Consider the following 25,142-nt stretch of genomic DNA (forward strand, 5'->3'; position numbering starts at 1 on the left):
TTAATGTTCGCATAGTACAAAAATCATCGTCATCAGGCATGGACACAGCATATATAGCCGTATATTACAGTAAATCTAATTTTTAAGGTAACGCATGTCGGTTCAATTCAGAACATCAGTATGTAATGATTAAAAGGCACCCTATGTTACATCCCATTCGGGAATGTGTACACCTGGAACTTTACTCTACATATATTCGGTTGTATAATTAGTCACCCAGAAAATATTGCAGTTCTTGGTCATAATTAAGCCCATGGCTCACCGCACAAAGGCGCAAAATCCACATTGCTTCAAGGCGCCTTAACCGAAGTTCTCTGTTGCCACCTCTTACGTTGGGTTGAGCAATCTCGATACCGCAAAAGGTTACTTTTTTGTCTGAGGTCTGATCCTGGCATGCAGCCGCGTGCAAGGCAACAGGATACTTGAGGTCCTGTTTATGAATAGCTCTCATGTGTTCCGCTATTCTATCCTTGAGGGGTCGGATCGTGCTGCCCACATAATATTTTCGGTAAGTACATTCGATAATGTAGACCAGTATTTCCCAAACTGGGGTCCGCAGACCCCCAGGGGTCTGTGACACATTCCCAGGGGGTCCGTAGGGAACAGTTGTAAAAGCACATTAAAGTTTCTTGTATAATTAGCAGCTTCCCGGCAACAATAAAAGTGTCAAGATAATGCCAGTGATTAATGTACCTGCTGGAGCATGAGGAGAGTTTTGTTCAGTGGCAGCTTTGACTTAACTAATGTAGCACAGAGGGTTAATGTGCCTACTGCAAAGAACGTGTAACATGCATTTTAAAAAGCAGTATTTTATGTGCATACGTTCGTGAGTACTGCTTTTGTCACAGAGATTCTTTCGTTACTGTGCACTTCATAAGTGACAATCATAATGTAGCAGAGGGACCTATAAACTGTCATCAAAGAGCTGGTTGCAAACTGCATGGTACCAGTTAGTAACTTATGTTTTTCCCAGTTATTCATTATCCTGATGCTGCTAAAAGACTTATTTAGGTGGAATGACATTTTAATGCTAAAGTCAGTGCTAGCCACTGTGTTATGTTCTGAATCCTGAGTTTGTGCTTTTCCAGACCAAGCACTCTTTATATATACACTGGTTTACATGTATGATTCAATGTCTCTATATGTGTGTGATGTAAAGTGCTCTGACATCCTACAATGGTATGAGAGATGCTATAAGACAATTTAAATGCATGTGACAGAGGAGCTATTACTACAATATAAAATACTAAGGGCCAGATGTACGATCCGTTTTTATATGCGCGAACGGGTTCGCGAACCTGTTTGCCCATGCAAAAACCTATTGGGCCATGTACATTGCCTATTTCGCGAGTTGCAATTAGTTTGCGACTGGCTAAATAGTTTTTGCAACTTGCTATATGGAAGGGGCATTCCCTTCTAAATAGCGAGTCTCAAAACCATGTACAAATGTTTGCAGTCGCAAAACACTCGCAATTACCACCTACTTCAAGTAGATGGTAATGCATTCGCAAATGGGAAGGGGTCCCCAAAGGACCCCTTCCCCTTTGCAAATGCATGCAAAATTATTTTTTAAGGGCAGGCAGTGGTCCCAGGGACCTCTGCCTGCCCTTTGAAAATGAAACGAAAACGTTTCATTTTCTTTTTTTTTTTAAATGCATGGTAAACGGGCTGCATTTTTTTAAAACTGCTTTATTTAAAAGCAGTCCCAGACATGGTGCCCTGCAGAGCCCAGCTAGCCACCATACCTGGGGGGGCTGGCATTCCCAATGGGCTCGCAAATTGCGAGAGGCTCATTAATATTAATGAACCTCGCAATTTGCGACCCCATTGGGAAGCCCAAACAGTGTTAAACACACTGTTGTACATTTCATTTAGCGACTCGCAATTTGCCACTCCCAATGTGTCGCCAATGCGAGGCGCTAAAGGAAATGGTCGTACATCTGGCCCCAAAATCCTTAGTACTTGTATTTGTTTTGTGTGCACACGTGTGTATTTTTTTCGAATTACTGTTTTAATATTTGAAACTTAACTCATACAAATTGTTTGGGGGTCCCCGGCTTCAAGTGGTGACTCAATGGGGGTCCTCAGGAGTCAAAAGTTTGGGAACCACTGATGTAGACCACAAATCGTGTGGTACAGTTAATGTTGGTTCTGATTGAGTACGGTTCACCTTTGGGTCCACAGAATTGTTCGATTCCGTGTTTCGCCCATCTGCACATGGAGCAGAAACCACATTTATAAAAACCCTGGCTGTGTGGTGTAAGCCAGATGGTGCTCGTGATGCTCTGCTGAACCGTTGGGCTAAGCCTGTTCTTTTAAGTTCTCCCTCTCCTGAATGTTATTTGTGGGAACTCTGCAATGTATTCTTGAATGGTTGTGTCTGATCGCAAAATCCCCCAATGTTTGGTGAGGCTTTTGCGAATAGAGTGATGCAAGCCATTGAAATCAGTGATTAATCGAATCTGTGTAGCACCGGATTGTGTTCTGGCTTGTTTTTTTAGTGTTTCAGACCTCTTGACTTTTTTGATTCTCTGGGTAGCTTTCACTAGGATATTCTCTGTGTAGCCCCTCTTACGAAAGCGGTTTTTAATCTCTTGTAAATCTCTTTTGAATACTGTGTCATTGCTGCAGTTCCTGCGAGCTCTAAGAAATTCTCCATAAGGTATGGTCCCAATTTGATGGGGGGGATGCGAGCTAGTCGTGTGTAAAACTGCGTTGCAGGCAGTACTCTTCCTGAACAGTTTGCTTTGTAGGATGCCATCCTCAACATAGATTTCCAAATCTAGAAATTCAATCTTAGTGGTGCTAGATTGCATCGTGAAGCTCATTTCCCATGTATTGTTATTCAGGTGTGTATAAAAGTCCTGTAGAAGTTCTTTTGTACCTGACCAGAGGAGAATGCAATCGTCTATATATCGACCCCAGAATATAATGGAGTCTACAAAGGAGCTGCCCTTGGGTCCCCATATCAAGTTTGTTTCTAAGGCGCCCATAAAGAGGTTCGCGAAGGATGGAGACAATTTCGAACCCATGGCCACTCCCTTTGTCTGCCTGAACCATAAGTTGTCACACATGAAATAATTATTTTTCAGAATCAGTTCCATCATTGCTATGAGCATATTCGTGTGCTGCCACATAGTAGCAGGTCTGTTGTGAAGTGTTTTTCTGATGACCTTCATGCCCAGTTCGGGATTAATGATAGTGTAGAGTGCTACCATCAAACGTGGCTAAAATGGTCCCTGTTTGCCATTGCAGATCTGATAGTGTGTTCAAAATATGCTTCGTATCTTGAATGTAAGATGAAAGATTCCATACTATGGGTCCCAGGAAGAGGTCAACATACTCCGCTAATCTCTCCGTGGGTCCCCCTATGCCCGATATAATGGGTCTGCCTGGTGGAAATGGAAGATGTTTGTGCAACTTGGGTAGCGTGTATAGCCAAGGAATACAGGGTCTGAACACTTTTAGGTACAAGTATTCTTCCTCATTGAGTAAGCCTGTCTCTTTCCAGATGCCAAGTTTCTTGTTGATTTCGGTGGTGAGGGCCCCCATGGGGTTATGGTCCAGGCGCTAATAGCAGGAGGTATCCCGCAGTTGGCTGTGGATCTCTTCCAGGTAGTCTTTTTTTATCCATGACCACCACATTGCCACCCTTATCCGCCTCCCTAATGATGATGTCATGATCCTTGGTGAGATGGCGGAGTGCTACCCTTTCACCTTGTGTGAGATTATCTCTGTATTTCAAGGTTTTGTGATATTTTCTGTCGTCAAGTCTTTCGATGTCCTCTAGGACACGTTTATGGAAATTATCGATTGCATTCCCTCCTGGCAAGGTCGGAATCCACTTGGATTTGGACCTCAAGCCACTTACAATACTGAAATCTGACTCAATATTAAGTTCCTCTACAAGTCGCTCCATATCATAAGGTGTTTGCTCTATGTCTGTGAGCGAGAGTAGTAGTTGTGTGGTTTGTATGTTACTAATTGATAAAACATCAGATGCAAACTGAGTCTGGATGTTTCGAGATGCTTTATTTGAGGATTCATTATTTGCAAAGTGTTTTTTCAGTTTCAAATTGCGGATAAATTTGAATAAGTCAATTTTGAGTTTGCAAATATCAGCAGTGGCATAGGGATTAAAGTTGAGACATTTGCTTAAAAGTGTGGTCATGTCAGGGGTGAGGGTCTTGAAGGAGAGGTTTATGACTTGTACCTACTCAACTCCCATGTTATGCAGTTCTTCGAGGTCCCCGATCTCAATTTCCTCCTGTACTCCTCTGCACCCGCCCCTCCTGGTTTTGGATCTGGGATTCTGTTGCCTCTTCTTATGCGTTGAATTTCGCATAAAAAAGGAGGACTTTCCCTCTTGGCCCATGTTAATTGAAACATCCGTTCGCTGCCACTCACACTCACTGTGCTAAGGGAGGTATTGCTTGAGGAAGCAGAACCAAGTCCTGTTTGTCATCCTATTCTTGTCTGGTTGTGTAGGCTTACGTACCATAAAGTCATATTTCTTGGCATATGTAAATACCGTCCCTTCTTTATAATCCGCCTCATCCCTTTTTAATTGCCTGGCTTTGCGATTCTTGATTTCATTTTGGTGTTTTAAAAGAATCTCATCATGAATAGTATAGTTTTTTACAGTGGCTTCAGGCAAATTCAAATCCTTAATTTCTTGTTCTAGGAGTGCAATTTCCGATTGGAGTTTTGTGACTTTGCGGTCAGCACTCTCTATGAGGATGTCCATAAGAGTAATGGAATTGTCTATAAGTGCCCCCTCCCATTTACTTAGAAGATCGGTATCTAGATCGTCATCAGTGGGAAAGATTTGGGCTCTGAGCCCCCTAGGTATACGTTTAAGACGTATGTACTGTCTTAATGTGGTGCCATCCCACCACTTGGAATTTTCCTGTTTCTTCAGTTTTTCCAATTTAACAAATTTGTCTTTAAGACCTTCCTTAGTAGGTGGGTTCCCACTAGTGGTAGCCTTCTGTGTGGACATACCCTTAGCTAGGCTCTCGAACATTTCCTCGGCAGCTTTATCTCTATTCATATTGAAAAGCAAAGAGTTAGGAGTGTCTAGCTCTATGGAGAAGGATTTGCGTAGCGGCTGCCCCCCTGCTCTGTAGGGATAGTAACCAAAGGAAAGGATTTTTAGAAATGAGGGGAAATACTGGGTGCTCAGCTAACTGTTTTCCGCAAAGAAAGGGTCAGAGAAAGTAGTTGAGTGGAGGTGCAAAGAGGGCGAGGGGATAAGCCCTATAACCCCTCAATATGTGTGTTGCACAACCAACGCACAAATTTACATAAAGGACATGCCCTATGCACACTGCAATGAGAATCAAACATGGGATTGTATCCTATTAAGTCAAAACATATTAGCAACACAGCTGCCAAGAAAAACGCAGTTCCTTTAGATTGATGAACTCTTCGTTTAATAGTTCTTGCACGCCAGCCGGCACGTGTTTCGTCGCAATTGGAATGTAATTTCTGCGACTCCTGAGGGCTGGGGAGGGATACAAAATTGGCAATGGAGTATACAAGACATATATTGTTATACTTTTCGTGTATACCGGTTCGTCAGGTGTAACCGGTGGTGCACTTTTTATACTTGGCCCTATATAAAGTTAAAAAAATGTTATGGACACGCATAGTGGAAACCAAAAAGGGGGAACAAATACCAGGGTTGTGTATGAAAATGAGGAAAAAATGTGACGGTTTAAAACTATCAATGTACAGCGGGCACATGTCTGATTATTTCAGAAGCCGGATGGAAGGAGAACGGTGGGTGTCGTGAGTCTACGTGTCAAAACATGCAAGTGCCCTTTATATTGTGTCACTCATACGTGAATACTGGAGAAAAAAACCTTGTACTCTTAGGAAAGGAAAGGTGTAGATGAAGGTCTGTAGGTATATGGGAGAAAGGAAAATAAGAGGGAAATTGTAAACATGGGCCCTAATGAGGACAATGCTCTCACACCAGATAATTACTCAAAGAAATCAAATATTTCTCCACCTCACCACTAAGCCGGTGATAATTCCGACCCAGCTTCGCTCAAGACCAGGTGTGTTATATAGAAGGTCCACGGTAAGGACCCGTGAGTTCTGTGAAAGGATCCCGCAAGGAGCAAAGACAGGGAGGAAGGGATAAACATAAACGGAGTATTAAAAACATGCCATGAACCTGTGTCGAAAGTAGAACACGAGCATACATCCAGGGAATGGGGGGCGGGGGGAGAGGTTTTTCACTTAATGGGGGTTGTTAATCTGTGAAGGTGGGGTCCATTGCAGACTTTCAATGTTACCAGATAAATGTGAGGTCTCACCGGGTATCAAGAGCTCGTGTGTGAGATCTTGGTCGTTAACTTTATTCAGCGGTATGAAAGTGGGGCTTGTTAGGTCCTCCACGGAGGTCCGAAATACTAAATAAAAAGGATAACAAGAGGAAGACAAAGACAGGAGGTAATTAATTAACTGCGCCTGACCAGCGCGCTACCGATTAGATCTAGAACAAAAGAAAAGTGTAGCCTCGTTCTAATGTAATGTTATTTACCAGTAATGGTGTTTCAGAAAGTCTCTTATTGCAGGCTGGTGGTCGATTACATACGGCGAACGTATCAGTTCCCGTGTGTTCAAGGGCCCTAAACGGAGAAGCTGGAGACAGGGGGGAAGTACAGTCAGTGAAATAGTTCAGACATAATTCTGATTCCCTGCGTTCTCATTTTCCTGGACCACGCAAATACACTTACCGGGTTGCCGGTCTTGCTTGTTCTTCAGCGCAGCAGGTTCGTAGGGTGGGTCGATCGTGTTCCTGGTAGGGGACACGTGACCCGAACCCGGAAGGCCTTAAGTACGAAATATCTGAAAATGCAAGCCCCGAATGTAGGTAGCTAGAGCGCGGGAGAGTAAGACGTATATACCGTGATTATCGGAGGAAGTGAGTCAAACGAAAAAGTGAGAATGTCGCTATACATCTGGATTCGTAAAGAACTCGAGTGCAGGTGCGACTCGAGAAAGACTTTCTGTACGGAAGATCTATTCGAGAATATATTCGGATATAACTTCTTTTAATGAGTTAAAGAAAAAGTTCTAAGACCCGGATACGGGAGACTGGAACGATAATAGTCATAATGATCAGATTTATCAGACAGGCGAGTGTATCATTTCAAATGTTCTGCCTGAGGTTGAGTAAATGAAGGATTCCGTTGGGGCAGAGTACGTATTATAAGAGTTGAGACACATTCCTGTGCGATGATGTGTCCTAATTAACGTGGACACCGTCTTTGTAGTTCTCAGACGAAAATAGTCAGGATACTAAATAGGACAAACAAACCTATGGTGTGGTCCGTGCATGCACAATAAAAACACTTGTAATCAATTGGAAGGTGAACATGCAGCCACACTGTGCCCGTGAACCGCTGATAAGCGGTCATGTACATTCATTGTGGTACAGAGACATTTAGTATAGAGTCTTGTAGAACATAACAATCGCTCCACTTCAGAACACATAAAGCCTTAACCAGACTATTGAAGACATCCTCAAATGAATGGATCTGCACAAACGATGGATATCAACCACAGTGCATACATGTGTTTCTTGGTGCACTGAAGTTCTTGTGAGGTCTAGTGAATGTAGTCTGTAAGTGTATATATACATTTCAGAAGTATCAAAGTACAGTTTATACATACATAGATAGTGAAGAAAGAGCACTATGGGGAGTGCTTAATGTTCGCATAGTACAAAAATAATTGTCATCAGGCATGGATACAGCATATATAGCCGTATCTTACAGTAACTCATTTTTAAGGTAATACATGTCGGTTCAATTCAGAACATCAGTATGTAATTATTAAAAGGCACCCTATGTTATATCCCATTCGGGAATGTGTACACCTGGAACATTACTCTACATATATTCGGTTGTATAATTAGTCACCCAGAAAATATTGCAGTTCTTGGTCATAATTGAGCCCATGGCTCACCGCACGATGGCCCAAAATCCACATTGCTTCAAGGCACCTTAACCTAAGTTCTCTGTTGCCACCCCGTACGTTGGGTTGAGCAATCTAGACACCGTAAAAGGTTACTTTTTTGTCTGAGGTCTGATCCTGGCACGCAGCCGCGTGAGAGGCAACAGGATACTTGAGGTCCTGTCTATTAATAGCTCTCATGTGTTCCGCTATTCTATCCTTGAGGGGTCGGATCGTGCTGCCCACATAATATGTTCGGCAAGTACATTCGATAATGTAGACCACAAATCGTGTGGTACAGTTAATGTTGGTTCTAATTGAGTACGGTTAACCTTTGGGTCCACAGAATTGTTTGATTCCGTGTTTCGCTCATCTGCACATGGAGCAGAAACCACATTTATAAAAACCCTGGCTGGGTGGTGTATGCCAGGTGGTGCTCGTGATGCTCTGCTGAACCGTTGGGCTAAGCCTGTTCTTTAAAGTTCTCCTTCTCCTGAATGTTATTTGTGGGAACTCTGCAAAGTATTCTTGAATGGTTTTGTCTGATCGCAAAATCCCCCAATGTTTGGTGAGGCTTTTGCGAATAGAGTGATGCAAGCCATTGAAATCAGTGATTAATCGAATCTGTGTAGCACCTGATTGTGTTCTGGCTTGTGTTTTAAGTGTTTAAGACCTCTTGACTTTTTTGATTCTCTGGGTAGCTTTCTCTAGGATATTCTCTGTGTAGCCCCTCTTATGGAAGCAGTTTTTCATCTCTTGTAAACCTCTTTTGAATACTGTGTCATCGCTGCTGTTCCTGCGAGCTCTAAGAAATTCTCCATAAGGTATGGCCCCAATTTGATGGGGGGGATGCGAGCTAGTCGTGTGTAAAACTGCGTTGCAGGCAGTACTCTTCCTGAACAGTTTGCTTTGTAGGATGCCATCCTCAACATAGATTTCCAAATCTAGAAATTCAATCTTAGTGGTGCTAGATTGCATCGTGAAGCTCATTTACCATGTATTGTTATTCAGGTGTGTATAAAAGTCCTGTAGAAGTTCTTGTGTACCAGACCAGAGGAGAATGCAATCGTCTATATATCGACCCCAGAATATAATGGAGTCTACAAAGGAGCTGCCCTTGGGTCCCCATATCAAGTCGGTTTCTAAGGCGCCCATAAAGAGGTTCGCGAAGGATGGAGAAAATTTCAAACCCATGGCCACCCCCTTTGTCTGCCTGAACCAGTCTGTCACACATGAAATAATTATTTTTCACAATCAGTTCCATCATTGCCATGAGCATATTCGTGTGCTGCCACATAGTAGCAGGTCTGTTGTGAAGTGTTTTTGTGATGACCTTATGCCCAGAGGTTATAAAGAAGGGAGGGTTTTTACATATGCCAAGAAATATGACTTTATGGTACGCAACCTACACAACCAGACAAGAATAGGATAACAGAAACAGGACTTGGTTCTGCTTCCTCAAGCAATACCTCCCTTAGCACAGTGAGTGTGAGTGGCAGCGAAACGGATGTTTCAATTAACATGGGCCAAGAGGGAAAGTCCTCTTTTTTATGCGAAATTCAATGCATAAGAAGAGGCAACAGAATCCCAGATCCAAAACCCGTAGGGGCAGGAGGGGCGGGTGCAGAGGAGTACAGGAGGAAATTGAGATCGGGGACCTCGAAGAACTGAATAACATGGGAGCTGATGAGGTACAAGTCATAAACCTCTCCTCCAAGACCCTCACCCCTGACATGACCACACTTTTAAGCAAAGGGCTCAACTTTAATCCCTATGCCACTGCTGATATTTGCAAACTCAAAATTGACTTATTGAAATGTATCCGCAATTTGAAACTGAAAAAACACTTTGCAAATAATTAATCCTCAAATAAAGCATCTCGAAACATCCCGACTCAGTTTGCATCTGATGTTTTATCAATTAGTAACATACAAACCACACAATGACTACTCTCACTCACAGACATAGAGCAAACACCTTATGATATGGAGCGACTTGTAGAGGAACTTAATATTGAGTCAGATTTCAGTATTGTAAGTGGCTTGAGGTCCAAATCCAAGTGGATTCCGACCTTGCCAGGAGGGAACGCATTCGATAATTTCCATAAACGTGTCCTAGAGGACATCGAAAGACTTGACGACAGAAAAGATCACAAAACCCTGAAGTACAGAGATAATCTCACACAAGGTGAAAGGGTAGCACTCAGCCATCTCACCAAGGATCATGACATCATCATTAGGGAGGCGGATAAGGGTGGCAATGTGGTGGTCATGGATAAAAAAAAGACTACCTGGAAGAGATCCACAGCCAACTGCAGGATACCTCCTGCTATGAGCGCCGGGACCACAACCCCATGGGGGCCCTCACCACCGAAATCAACAAGAAACTTGGCATCTGAAAGAGACAGGCTTACTCAATGAGGAAGAATACTTGTACCTAAAAGTGTTCAGACCCTCTATTCCTTGGCTATACATGCTACCCAAGGTGCACAAACATCTTCCTTTTCCACCAGGCAGACCCATTATATCGGGCATAGGGGGACCCACGGAGAGATAGCGGAGTATGTTGACCTCTTCCTGGGACCCATAGTACGGAATCTTCCATCTTACATCCAAGATACGAAGCATATTTTGAACACACTATCAGATCTCCAATGGCAAACAGGGACCATTTTAGCCACGTTTGATGTGTTAGCACTCTACACTATCATTAATCCCGAACTGGGCATGAAGGTCCTCACAAAAACACTTCACAACAGACCTGTCACTATGTGGCAGCACACAAATATGCTCATAGCAATGATGGAACTGATTCTGAAAAATAATTATTTCATGTGTGACAACTTATGGTTCAGGCAGACAAAGGGAGTGGCCAAGGGTTCGAAATTTTCTCCATCCTTCGCGAACCTCTTTATGGGCGCCTTAGAAACAAACCTGATATGGGGACCCAAGGGCGGCTCCTTTGTAGACTCCATTATATTCTGGGGTCGATATATAGAGGACTGCATTCTCCTCTGGTCAGGTACACAAGAACTTCTACAGGACTTTTATATACACCTGAATAACAATACATGGGAAATGAGCTTAACGATGCAATCTAGCACCACTAAGATTAAATTTCTAGATTTGGAAATCTATGCTGAGGATGGCATTCTACAAAGCAAACTGTTCAGGAAGAGTACTGCCTGCAACGCAGTTTTACATGCGACTAGCTCGCATCCCCCCCCATCAAATTGGGGCCATACCTTATGGAGAATTTCTTAGAGCTCGCAGGAACTGCAGCGATGACACAGTATTCAAAAGAGATTTACAAGAGATTAAAAACCGCTTCCGTAAGAGGGGCTACACAGAGAATATCCTACAGAAAGCTACCCAGAGAATCAAAAAAGTCAAGAGGTCTGAAACGCTTAAAACACAAGCCAGAACACAATCCGGTGCTACACAGATTCGATTAATCACTGATTTCAATGGCTTGCATCACGCTATTCGCAAAAGCCTCACCAAACATTAGGGGATTTTGCGATCAGACAAAACCATTCAAGAATATATTGCAGAGTTCCCACAAATAACATTCAGGAGATGGAGAACTTTAAAGAACAGGCTTAGCCCAACGGTTCCGCAGAGCATCACGAGAACCACCTGGCTTACACCACGCAGCCAGGGTTTTTATAAATCTGGTTTCTGCTCCATGTGCAGATGGGCAAGACACGGAATCAAACAATTCTGTGGACCCAAAGGTGAACGGTACTCAATCAGAACCAACATTAACTGTACCACACGATTAGTGGTCTACATTATCGAATGTACTTGCCGAAAATATTATGTGGGCAGCACGATCCGACCCCTCAAGGATAGAATAGAGGAACACATGAGAGCTATTCATAAACAGGACCTCAAGTATCCTGTTGCCTTGCACGCGGCTGCGTACCAGGATCAGATCTCAGACAAAAAAAGTAACCTTTTTCGGTATCTAGATTGCTCAACCCAACGTACGAGGTGGCAACAGAGAACTTAGGTTAAGGCGCCTTGGAGCAATGTGGATTTTGCGTCTTTGTGCGGTGAGCCATGGGCTCAATTATGACCAAGAACTACAATATTTTCTGGGTGACTAATTATACAACCGAATATATGTAGAGTAATTTTCCAGGTGTACACATTCCCGAATGGGATGTAACATAGGGTGCCTTTTAATCATTACATACTGATGTTCTGAATTGAACCGACATGCGTTACCTTAAAAATTAGTTTTACTGTAAGATACGGCTATATATGCTGTGTCCATGCCTGATGACGATGATTTTTGTACTATGCGAACATTAAGCACTCCCCATAGTGCTCTTTCTTCACTATCTATGTATGTATAAACTGTACTTTGATACTTATGAAATGAATATATACACTTACAGACTACATTCACGAAACCTCACAAGAACTTCAGTGCACCAAGAAACACATGTATGCACTGTGGTGGATATCCATCGTTTGTGCAGATCCATTCATTTGAGGATGTCTTTAATAGTCTGGTTAAGGCTTTATGTGTTCTGAAATGGAACGATTGTTATGTTCTACAAGATTCTATACTAAATGTCTCTGTACCACAATGAATGTACATCACCGCTTATCAGCGGTTCATGGGCACAGTGTGGCTGCATGTTCACCTTCCAATTGATTACAAGTGTTTTTATTGTGCATGCATGGACCACACCATAGGTCTGTTTGTCTTATTTAGTATCCTGACCATTTTCGTCTGAGAACTACAAAGACGGTCTCCACGTTTATTAGGACACATCCTCACACAGGAATGTGTCTCAACTCTTATAATACGTACTCTGTCCCAACGGAATCCTTCATTTACTCAACCTCAGGCAGAGTTTTTGAAATGATACACTCGCCTGTGTGATAAATCTGATCATTATGACTATTATCGTTCCAGTCTCCCGTATCCGGGTCTTAGAACGTGCTCTTTAACTCATTAAAAGAATTTCTATCTGAATATATTCTTGAATAGATCTTCTGTACAGAAAGACTTTCTCGAGTCGCACCTGCACTCGAGTTCTTTACGAATCCGGATGTATAGCGACATTCTCACTTTTTCGTTTGACTCAGTTCCTCCGATAATCACGGTATACACGTCTTACTCTCCCGCGCTCTAGCTACCAACATCCGGGGCTTGCATTTTGAGATATTCAGTACTTAAGGAATTCCGGGTTCGGGTCACGTGTCCACTACCAGGAACACGATTAACCCACCCTACGAATCTGCAGCGCTGAAGAACAAGCGAGACCGGCAACCCGGTAAGTGTATTTGCGCGGTCCAGGAAAATGAGAACGCAGGGAATCAGAATTATGTCTGAACTATTTCACTGACGGTACTGCCCCCCCTGTCTCCTGCTTCTCCGTTTAGGGCCCTTGAACACACGGGAACTGATATGTTCGCCGTATGTAACCAACCACCAGCCTGCAATAAGAGACTTTCTGAAACACCATTACGGGTAATTAACATTACATTAGAACGAGTCTCCGCTTTTCTTTTGTTCTAGATCTAATCGGTAGCACGCTGGTCAGGCGCAGTTAATTAATTACCTCCCGTCTTTATCTTCCTCTTGTTATCCTTTTTATTTAGTATTTCGGACCTCCGTGGAGGACCTAACAAGCCCCACTTTCATACCTCTGAATAAAGTTAACGACCAAGATCTCACACACGAGCTCTTGATACCCGGTGAGACCTCACATTTATCTGGTAACATTGAAAGTCTGCAATGGAACCCCACCTTCACAGATTAACAACCCCCATTAAGTTAACACCCCCCCTCCCCCGCCCCCCATTCCCCGGATGTATGCTTGTGCTCTACTTTCAAAACAGGTTCAAGGCATGTTTTTAATACTCCGTTTATGTTTACCCCTCCCTTCCTGTCTTTGCTCCTTGCGGGATCCTTTCACAGAACTCACGGGTCCTTGACGTGGGCCTTCTACATAAAACACCTGGTCTTGAGCGAAGCCGGGTCGGAATTATCACCGGCTTAGCGGTGAGCTGGAGAAATATTTGATTTCTTTGAGTAATTATCTGGTCTGAGAGCATTGCCCTCATTAGGGCCCATGTTTACAATTTCCCTCTTATTTTTCTTTCTCCCATATACCTACAGACCTTCATCTACACCTTTCCTTTCCTAAAGGCACAATGTTTTTTTCTCCAGTATTTATGTATGACAGAATGTATAGGGCACTTGCATGTTTTGAGAGGTAGACTCACAACACCCACCGTTCTCCTTCCATTTGGCATCTGAAATAATGAGACATGTACCCGCCGTACATTGATAGTTTTAAACCGTCACATTTTTTCCTCATTTTCATACACAACCCTGGTATTGGTTCCCCCTTTTTGGTTTCCACTATGCATGTCCATAAAAACTTTTTCACTTTATATAGGGCTAAGTATAAAAAAGTGCACCACCGGTTACACCTGACCAACCGGTATACACGAAAAGTATAACAATATATGTCTTGTATACTCCATTGCCAATTTTGCCTCCCTCCACAGCCCTGAGGAGTAGTGGAAATTACATTCCAATTGCGACGAAACACGTGTCGGCTGGCGTGCAAGAACTGTTAAATGAAGAGTTCATCAATCTAAAGGAACTGTGTTTTTCTTGGCAGCTGTGTTGCGAATATGTTTTGACTTAACAGGATACAATCCCATGTTTGATTCTCATTCCAGTGTGCATAGGGCATGTCCTTTATTGACTCCACTGATATGGGCTGGACCTGCTGTGAGCAATTGTGGAAGGGGCGTATTCCAGTGCTCCGAACGGTTCCTTCCTACTGATGCGGTTAAGACTAGTCTTAAGCCTTATGTTCCCGGGGGAACTTGGTGCTAAGTCGTCAGAGTTGTAGTGGAGACTCTGACTACCTGTGGGCATACTCTGAAGATTTCCAATAGCGAATGGAGAATAACCACAATGGCTAATGCGAGGAGTGGGACAGGGAATCGGCAGAGGGATACTAGAATCCAGACCTAAGGGGAGGACTGTTTACATGTTAGTGAATGTTGTATTCTTCGGGTGGTTAGTGGTAGAAATAAAATACTTATTTTTTTCATAAAAGTGAGTAATTGACTGGGTATTGATTTAGTGCTGCTGCTCCGCAAACTTTGAGCTGTGAGCCGGTGTTTACTAATCTGTATCCACATCCCCCCAAGGGAGCCTGGGACTGCTGGCCCACGTTTACCACTGAGAGTCAAGTACAGAAGGGGTACTTTGCCCAGTTGCTAAGAATACATAGTAGGCTGGCCCCGGAACATCAGCAGTAAAAGGCCTCCGCCACCATGGTTGGATCCAGTACTCTCTACGTGCCCTGTGGGCCTCTAAAAGGGGTTCTGACAGCAACATTATAAGGTGTAAGTCATTGATCATGGTTTCTAATTTATATGACAAATTTAGATTGTATTATGTATGGTGTGATGCAATGACAAACGTGGTGCCTGTCTCATGGTCTCATTCATGGACCAGTGTAGGACTGATTTGTCCATTGTTGGGTTATATGAATTAAGTGTTGACTAGAAACACTAATAAGGGTTTTGGATGAACATACACAGTTATCAACAACTCAATATTGCAATTGGTACTGTAGTGAGTTGGTTTTAGGATAGGCCTGTACCTCCAAGATGGAAGTGGTTGGCTTACGGTCTATTTATTTTAGACACTTGTGGTGATAAAACAGGAGTGTTTGCCGCGTGTTAATCTGGCTTTGAAAGAACAGAGAAAGATTAAAGAGGAGCACAATCACAGATGCAGGGAATGTGTGGCAGTTTTGATGGCAGAGGTTCTTGTAATCACAGGCCTTGGTAGATATTAAAGATAACATGATGAATCAGGGCATACTCCTGTTTCTCCTTGTGTGACCATACTGTTTTTGATTTGTAATGGATCTAATTGGACTAGTGAGTGGGACCCAATCAAAATAGTACAAGCAGCCCACGAGTTGCATGTGTAGGTAACTGGGCTTTTGTTGCAGTTATCCACCCACTTTTTGCCCTCTTTTTAGCTACTAGATGCAGGTTTTCGACTCTGACAGTGCAATAAGGCCTGCTAACCAGACCTCAGTGCCAGTGCTCCTTCCCCAAAGCAAGGTATTGTCGAATTGTCCTACAATTGACTAAGGACTTTAGCACCCCTGTAAGCCCCTAATAAATGGTACCCCAGGTCCCTGAGGGATGAGTGCTAAAGAGGGTCCCCAAAGGGCTGCAGCATTTCTTATGGTACCCTAAGGGAACCACACACATATTCCACACAGAATGCCATTGTAGGCTGCGTGACATGGTGCAAACCATAGGTGAAAACATGACATGGCACACTCCTGTGTGTCATGCCCAAGTCACTGCATCTAATATATGTAAGTCACCCCAACAGCAGGCCTTTGAGTCCTATGGCAGGGTGCACTATATTTTATGTCAGGGCATATGCACCTGTGATGTCTAGTTCTATTACTGGATATTGCAAGTGAGCAGGAAAGCCATCTTAAGGTATGTACTGGTCAAAACGAGGTCCCCAGTTACATAATGGTTTAACTGAAACATATGGTGTTTGGTATCAAACACCTCACATTAATAAACCCACACTGACTCCAGTGATTGGATTTATTAATACATGAACCCAGAGTATATCTTAGAAGTACCCCCTCAACCCTACCTGTCCTCAAGTGTGCTGACTGACTGGTCCAGTCCAACCAGCCACACAGACGAGTTTCTGACCCCAGGGGTGAGAGTCCACGCTCCCAATATGTCAGGAACAATGCCTGCTCTGGAGGGAGGTGTTTTACACCTCCTCCAAGAAGGAGGCTGGAAAATTTGCATCCCAGGCAAGGAGCTTCAAAGAGTCCACTGCCTTTGGTAACCGAATCTGGCTTCCCTCACAGGTGAGGAGATGCCAAACCCCCTGACCAGGGCCCATTTGGCACCAGGACAGGCAGGAACATTAGTAGTCAGAGAGGTGTGTCCGCCCTCAGGCTAGTTCCACCTCTAAGGTGGGCTACCTGATGTGGATGTTAAATGTTAATGCCTGCCATCTTGGTGATGGCAGAATTAGGAACTCTGGGACAGGGTTATTACCTCTTCCCACAGGAAATAGTCAATAGGCGGCATAGTGATCCAAGGGGTAAGTACCCCATTGGCTACTACCCTACGCTCCCCTAACAACTCTAAATTTAGTATTTAGGGGAGCACCAGAAAATCAGATTCCTGACGACCTAAGAAGAAGGACATTGAAGAGCCACGAGAAGCAACTGACTTGGTGCCAACCCTGCCGGCCTGTCTACTGTTCCCGACAAACTTGCCCATAAGTCATCTTGTCCTGCAGCTGCTGTTCCTCCAAAAGCCTGGGAGGACTGACTGCCTTCAACAAAGACCCAGGAACTCCCATGGAGTAGCGGAGCTGCTTTCCCGCACCCTGCAGGCACTCCAAAAAACGGTGAGGACTCCAGACTTGGGACACCTGACGCAATAACACCTCTGCATGCGGACACCCCAGACCCTCCTGAGGTGACCTGTTGGTGTGGCCTTGGACCTTGCCCGATACTCACTTTAAGTCTAGGAGATTGGCCCCATAAGTTGCTGTGAAGTGCCCGAATGCAGCACGTTTTTCCCTCATATGATAACATTACAGCTGCCAAAAACTGCACAAATCGAAAAGTACTTACCTGATTTTGAGGATCTTGGTATCGAAATTCATATAAAAGTATGTTATTTTTATAAATTGGTGTTGGGTTTCTTTATTGAGTGTGTGTCTCACTTACAGCCTTTGTGTGTGCAATAAATGCTTAGCACTACCCTCCGATTTGAGTAACTGTTCAGTCACACTACCACAAAAGAGCATTTGGGATGTTATTTGTGCCTCTGTAATTGCTTTGGTGGCTTGCCTGGACTCTTTACACAGTGTACATCTTTTTGGTCCACTATATAAAGAGCCAGATTACTACAGCATGGTATGAATTTCTGATGGGGAGTTTCACAGATACATACTCAGAAGGAGTCGCACACAAAGTTAAGCTGTCCGCGTCAAGAATGCGTGGAAGTTTTATCACTACATGGCCGCTTTACGAACGCGCTGGCACCTGCCGAGGGGGTATGCATGGTCATTACATGCATAATGATAGTTGAGTCTCAGGGTCTTGAATACAGGATTGTTGCGTTTGGCAATATCGATCCATTCTCAACTGGGAGAGGCCCTAATTAGAAGTTTTGTCAGCTCACAGTTAGTATGGTATTAGTTACCAGTAGTGTGGTCTCTTTAAGTTATGGACGCACCCAAGTATGGGACACTACATGGATTGCCCCACGGGGATAAGTTGATTGATTCATATCGCATGGGCGGATCACAATTCGGAAGTGGACAGATGAGTGTTTCGAATAACACAATCATAGTTTGGACACGTGCTTCGTAGTTACTAAGATAACTCGACCTTGAATCACTGCATGAAACATTGAGGTGGCCGCATTTAGCCGGTAACAGATACAGAGAATTAAATGATATTTTGTACCCAGGAGGTGCGATTTCGTGCCTACATGTTGGTACCATTTGTGGGAATTGGGGTAATGAAAGTTTAGCTCCATTTGTTTGCATAGATTGAAGCTTGTAACCGTAAACCACTGAAAGTGCCCAGATCCTCACACTGAGCATAGTGAGTAGACTTAGTTACTGAAGAGATCAAGGTGTACTTTGGAGAACGTATTGCATGGGCTGAGTGTTAGTTTCCCTTTTGATGCAGGTACGAAAATCAGGTGACATTGGTTCTGATTAGATCGAACAGTAAATGCGGGTCAAACTATCGGCACCCCTCCCTTGGTTGCTCTAGTATTCAGTTACATGGGGGATTCTGCATACAAACGTATACGGTCTTTCAAGTTGAAGAGAATTATTTGACAACCAGGTAGCTGTTTTACAGTGTCTTTGTGTATACTAATTGTACATATATGTTTTTCACTTGAGCACTGCATCATCTGCACTATACTCACACTGTATATATTGCACAAAGATCCCAGAAACATATATCAAGGATCTATAAAGAGAACAGTGTCATGTGCTAATCTGAGATTATTTAATAAGATATGAATGATGAAATAATAGTGCATACCTCAGAGTCACATAAGGGGTTTGCTGTGAACGAGTCCCACTGGACATTTGTTGTATTCTAGTATGTTTACCCTGGTCTTCGTGGGCAGATAAGGGTATCCTTGTATAATTGGCACCGTGTTTGCCTATGACAACAAAAATCAGCATTTGCAGCCCAGGCATCAGTGCGTTTGGGCAATCAGGGCAGGAGAGTATGCCCATCGCCATGCAAAGGACTTTTCGGTTCCAACAGCATGCCAAAGAATAAACTGGAACCACAAAAATCAGAAAATACAACAGCTGCTGTTAGAACTGAAAAAAATGTTTTTTTTAATTCTGAATCCAATTTGGAAAGCACTTTTTTCTTTGTGAAAGCTCACAACTTCTACCCAATCAAAACATGTACTCCTGGCACTAAACATGTGGACGGAGCCAAAGCCCCTCTCTAGTGATGCTCATATAATTGTCTGGCGACAGCTGTGCTATCAAGCAAGACCATTAAAAGGTGGTGGTTTGTCTAAGGCGATAACAAGAGGGAAGAGAGGTGGTGGCGCGCTGGAAGCTGGCATTTGTATAACGGGAGAAGAGAGGCTAAAGACGAAAGGAGAAGAAAATACAACAACAGTTAGCTAAGGTAAAACTAGGAACTGCAGCACCACTATAGATGAAAGGCACTTACAAAGTTACAATAAACAACTTTTGAATGTCATTCAATTTGAAAATTTTCTGGAAACACAGGTTTGTGGATAAAGCATAACCTAAACAGATTTCCACCAGTCAGTTTTTTTATGTAAATCATATACATGTAAGTAACTCATCTTGCTTCTGTTACTATGCTTGCTTTTAGAAAACACATACCTTGCTGCCCCTTTTTGACAAAGGACGAAATATACAGCTGCCACATACTTTCCGTACAGATTCTCTGTGTATGTGAAATGCCTGCAGAAAAATAGGGAGTTATTTCAGTACATGTTCTTGCCAGCACGATTTTCTAGAAAATATCTATAACTTAGAGACCTGTAATTTAAATATACAAAAGCTGATCTGCCTACATAGGAGCACCGGAGAGATTTTCACCTGACATTTTGATACCAGAGTATTGAATTCAATTGTGGAGCAAAATGGTTTTCTTAGGGAGAACAACAGTAATTCATTAGAACATGAAAACATGGGAGTTTATATTTAAATTAAATATTCTGTTGTAGCAGGTAAAGGAAAGATGTATTTAGTCTCAAAGGTTGCCTTCATATCAGGCAGCAATTTCTGTAGATGATCTGCTATCATGCTACTTATTGCAAAAAGCTTAACATGTCACTGAAGAAGTGCAGAAACAGGAGACAGGTTCTGAAATGTTACTTCATATTTGCCTGGAGTAGAGTTACTACATATTTTGGTAGGATACATCCTGATGGTAAAGGAAAATTACAGTTCAGTAGGCGATTACATGCAATAATGATATTCGATTTATTTCTCTCCAAGCTGCCCTGCAGAGACTTACAACTCAACACAATATTTAACAATGGCTTCACCTTGCAGTAAATTCAATGCTAATCAATCCATGGAAAAGAGCGGTTCTACCTCTGGTTATTGAGGTGTAGACTGTAAGCCATGAGTAGATATGGCTAAGTGCTGCTAATTTCAGAGGCTTATCTTTGCATCATTCGTTGCTGATAATCACAAATCAAAATCAATGTCAAGAGTATCCTTCCTATTTTCCAAAGGCTTGCTTAGCAGATACTGCACATAAGCAAGAGAAAAATTCTATCCAAAACAAAGAACGATTATGATCCAGTTAAAACAACTGAAACATCACAAGGAAATAATAATAAAAGCGGTCACTACTGTCCCCAGTGTGGAGCGGATTATTTTGTGAACAAATACAGCAACATCCAGGAATTAAAAAGGTTCTGTGGTACGTGGGCCGCAGGTGCCTCATTTGTTTCCTCCCAGGCTCTGTGAGATTCTTTGAGAAACGTTGCAAACTCTCAAAGTTGTTACGTATTACACTTTCCCACAGTTAAAGTAATTCGGAGCGTCTGAAACAAATTATGTTACAATAGAAAAAATACTAGCTTTCATTAGCCACTGTGTAGACACCTACAAATGGTATGCATACATTTTCCACCTTCTCTCCGTTTCACTAGATTGCGGTATATAAACGTGCTCAGAAATTTTTCGTATTGGTCAACTTAAACAAGCAAACTTGGAGCATAAATCAGAAATGCAAAAGTTGTAAATTTGCTGCCATAAAAAAAAAGGACTTTATACCCTTAGGTTGTGGTACGCACAAATTAGTAAGTATAGTGACAGCGAAGAGAGCGCTGAAGACTAAGGGCCTTATTAAGACTTTAGCGGTCATGCAGCAGGCTGCCACTCCAGCGCCCCAGTGCAAGATTGACAAAGCCATCGCCAGATTAGGAGTTTAATCAGGGTCTGGCAGGCGGTGCTTTGGTGGTCCCATGGCAGTGCCTTTCTAAGGCTCATATTTGTGCCTTAGCAAGGCACCGCAGTGGCAGCACCAAAGCACGTTCCTGCATGAAATGGACTGCGGGGCACATCATTCGTCCCCCCCTCCCCCTCCAGATGCACCCCAAGGCCCAGAGGCAGCAATACTTCCTCACCACAACACTTTTCATGACAAGCTCACCGCCATGAAAACTGTGGCGGTGAGGAAACACGTAAGCTTGGCGGTGCCACCGTACTATCACCAGCATATTGCAGCCTCAGGATGCAGCAAGACTGCCGCAGGATAACGGATCCCCGGGGGTCGCAGCAGTCCTATAGCGGTCCAACCACCTAAATTGTATTAGGGCAGGTGGTCTGCAAAATCCGGCGGTCCATAGACCGCCACCACGCGTAGTCGTAATAATACCCTAGGTGAGGCACACAGTGCTTCAGGAGACTGTGATGCCAATATAATAGGTGGACCTGTCTATTGTTGCAACTATGGTCTTTCAACTCCATGAACTCATAATCAAAGGTCCTTTTAGTTCAACTCATGTGCCCTATGAGGTTTAGATGTCCGTTATGGAAATATGCAAACTTCAAACTAGAGTGGTATATTTTCATTAGACAACTTTGTTACATTTCAAGCCATGGATTAAAAAAACCTTATCGCCATCCACATACGTATTTTTTTTGCGCAGTCTCCAGTGCTTCAACCTGATGCTCCAGTTGATGATGTTTTCCATGTCATAAAACCTAGAATTCAGGTAGGAGAGAATCGTCTGCTTCAGTGGTCTCTGGGAGGGACTGGCTGAGCTGCTGGTATTCCGACAGAAGATATCCAGAAAGCGTACATATCTCCTGCATGGCCTTAGCTAAACAGAATGAAAATGTTTACTGCAGGTGGATTAAACCATTCAAAATAATTGCAACTGTTAACAGTCTGAAATTCGGAAATCCCAATCTGATGTTTCACAGCCATACTAAATCTATCTACTGAAAGTTTTTTACAAGGATAAAGTATTTTTAAAAGTCCATTACAAACAGTAAAGAAAGACCAAAAAAGACTTTTGCGTAACCGTTTAAAAAAACAACAAACATTTCCATTTCTAGTAAAAGAAAATGTAATGCTATATCACTAATGCCTTATTTTGGGCAGAAACGCACTTTACATCCTATAGGAGAGCTACTAAGGGTATGGCCTCTGAGCCTGCCAAAGGTGAGGGAGACCCTTGATTGTGAAATTATGGTCCATCTCAAACTTATGATTAAAATGCATGGGTTGGCTGAAGGATCCTTTAGCAAGAAGTGGCCAACTTTCTAAGAGAAAATATTGGTAACATAAGGCCAGGAGTCAAGACGTGTAAGAGATGGGGTTGGTGGTTGACTAGGGTGTGAGCCCTGGTCAACCAACAGGCACAATCCCTTCTTTGCAGGGTGAACCACAAAAAGCCACTCAATTAACCTGTGCTTAACCCTGGGTAGCTTGGCATGCAAGCAGTTAGGCTTAACTTAGAGGCAATGAGTAAAGTATATGCAGCACACACACAGTAATAAAGTGAAAACAGAACAATCACAAACCATCTTAAAAGATTAGATAATATTTTAACATATTATTTGACACCAAAATGACAAAAATCCAATGTGGAAAACCGGAGAATTGATTTTTAAAGTATTAAGTGAAAATAACACCAAAAAGCACCAAGCGCCAACAAGGGATACCTGGTCGTGCTGGACCAGGACAAAGTCAAATGTTCGGGCCGTCCGCGATGGAGTGCGAGCCAACTAAAGGGCCCAGGCTTGACCCGAAGAGCAAAAGTACATTAGTCCGGGTTGCATCAATGTCAACGATCCTGGAGAGGAGGAGGATGCGGGATGCAGCCAAAGAAATGCGTCGATGTCGAAGTGATGCGTTAGTATTGATCCTCAGAGCAGCGGTGATGCGCTGTCCTGATTCGCGCACCCTCAGCAATGCAACCTCTCCAATGACGGCAGGGGGCTGCGATGCAGAGTTCTTGGCATTGACGTTGAGACTGCTGTCGACGGAGACACGAAGAACTCAAGCCGGTAGGAGCGTCAAGCAGTGGAGATTCCGAAGGTGATGCATTGGGTTGATCCACACAGCAGAGGCAATGCGCCGGTTCTGGTCAAGCAGCACAGGTGATGTGCTGGTTTCAATCCATGCAACAGTGCTGATGCGCAGGTTCGGGAGAGGATGTGTGGGTTTAGCTGAAACTAGAACTGTAGGACCACTACCAAGGGCTCAGGACCGGAGTGGCACCACTAGGCAGAACAGAGTCCAGGTGCAGAAGCGAGATAGTTGACGTCTTTTATGTCCCTGATATTTAATATCAGGAGGCCACCCAACAAGTCCTTGGAGACACTCTGGATTCTTGGGGTCAAGTGATGCAGGTCCAGTCCTTCTCGCCTAAATCTGGAGCAGCAGGCTAGTACAGCAAGAAAGCAGTTCTTCCGTAGCAGCAGTCCAGCAGAGTGGCAGTCTTTCAGCAGCACAGCAGTCCTTATTCCTGGCAGAGGTCAGGAAGTGTTCTGAAGTGGTAGAGTCTGAGGTCTAGTTCTTATACGCAGTGATGTTTTTGAAGTGGGGGAGACTTCAAAAGAGGGAACTCTGAAGTGCACAGAGATCCTCTCTTCCTGCCCTGGCTCCAGACTCACTGCACAAAGTTATACAGCCCTTTGTGTGGGGACAGGACACAGCCTATTCAGATGGGCTGTGCAGAGATGCTCTCTCCCACCCTCTCAGGATGGCCCATCAAGTCACACCTAAGCTTCCATTGTGTGTGGCTGTCTAGGGGGGAGACACTAAGCCCAGCTGTCACCCTCCCCTGATGTGCAACAGAGACAGGCTGCAGGCACACAGAGCTAAGAGCGCAAAAGTGGAAACTTTGGCATTTTCAAAACTGTAATGATAAATGTGACTTTGCCATTAAAGAGGATTTATCAATACAATTCAATAGGTACTAAACATGACAGATCTACCTTCTCCAAATTAGGAATCACCACTTATTAAATGCAATACGAGAGGAGTAAGCCTCATGGTAGTGAAAATCAAATTTAGGGGTTTTTCAATACCAGGACATGCTAAACTTAAAGGTACATGTCCTACCTTTTACTTACACAGCACCCTACCCAGTGGACTATCTATAGCCTACTTTAGGGGAGATATATGTAATAAAAGGGGAGTTTCAGGCTTGGCAAGGGGTTTTAAATGGCAAGTTGACATTGCAGTGTGATAATGCCTTCAGGCTGCAAAGGCAAACCTGGGAAACGTTTTATAGAGCTATTTAGGTGGGTGGCACAACATGTGCTGTAGGCCCACTAGTAGCACTTAATTTAAATGCCCTAGGTATATGGTACACCACTCTAGGGAACTTATAAGTAAATTAAATATGCCAATTAGGTATATGCCAATCAAGCAATGTTTAAGGGGGTGAGCACAAGCACTTAAGCACTGGCTAGCAGTGGTAAAGTGCACAGAATCCTAAGGCCCACAAAAACTAATTCAGCAAAATTAGAGGCAAGCAGGCAAAATGTTAGTAAATAGTCTTTGAGTAACTTCCTTTCTAGGATTGAGTCCTCCATGGTTTCTACGTAGGCCAAAATAC

The 25,142-nt window shown here is 43.4% G+C and overlaps 1 protein-coding gene across 1 annotated transcript in view; it reads right to left on the reverse strand.

Moving 5' to 3' along the window:
- LOC144783052 (distal membrane-arm assembly complex protein 2-like) overlaps positions 1-25,142 on the reverse strand; it is a 103,525-nt gene that overhangs the window by 54,298 nt on the left and 24,085 nt on the right. The window contains exons 2-3 of the mRNA XM_078662225.1: positions 22,201-22,391; positions 19,930-20,010 (exon numbers count right to left, since the gene is read on the reverse strand). Of these exons, the coding sequence (XP_078518351.1) occupies positions 19,930-20,010; positions 22,201-22,391 (272 nt within the window). The remainder of the gene's footprint in view (positions 1-19,929; positions 20,011-22,200; positions 22,392-25,142) is intronic.

This window comes from Lissotriton helveticus, chromosome 9, assembly GCF_964261635.1.
Source record: "Lissotriton helveticus chromosome 9, aLisHel1.1, whole genome shotgun sequence".
Classification (NCBI taxonomy): Eukaryota; Metazoa; Chordata; class Amphibia; order Caudata; family Salamandridae; genus Lissotriton; species Lissotriton helveticus.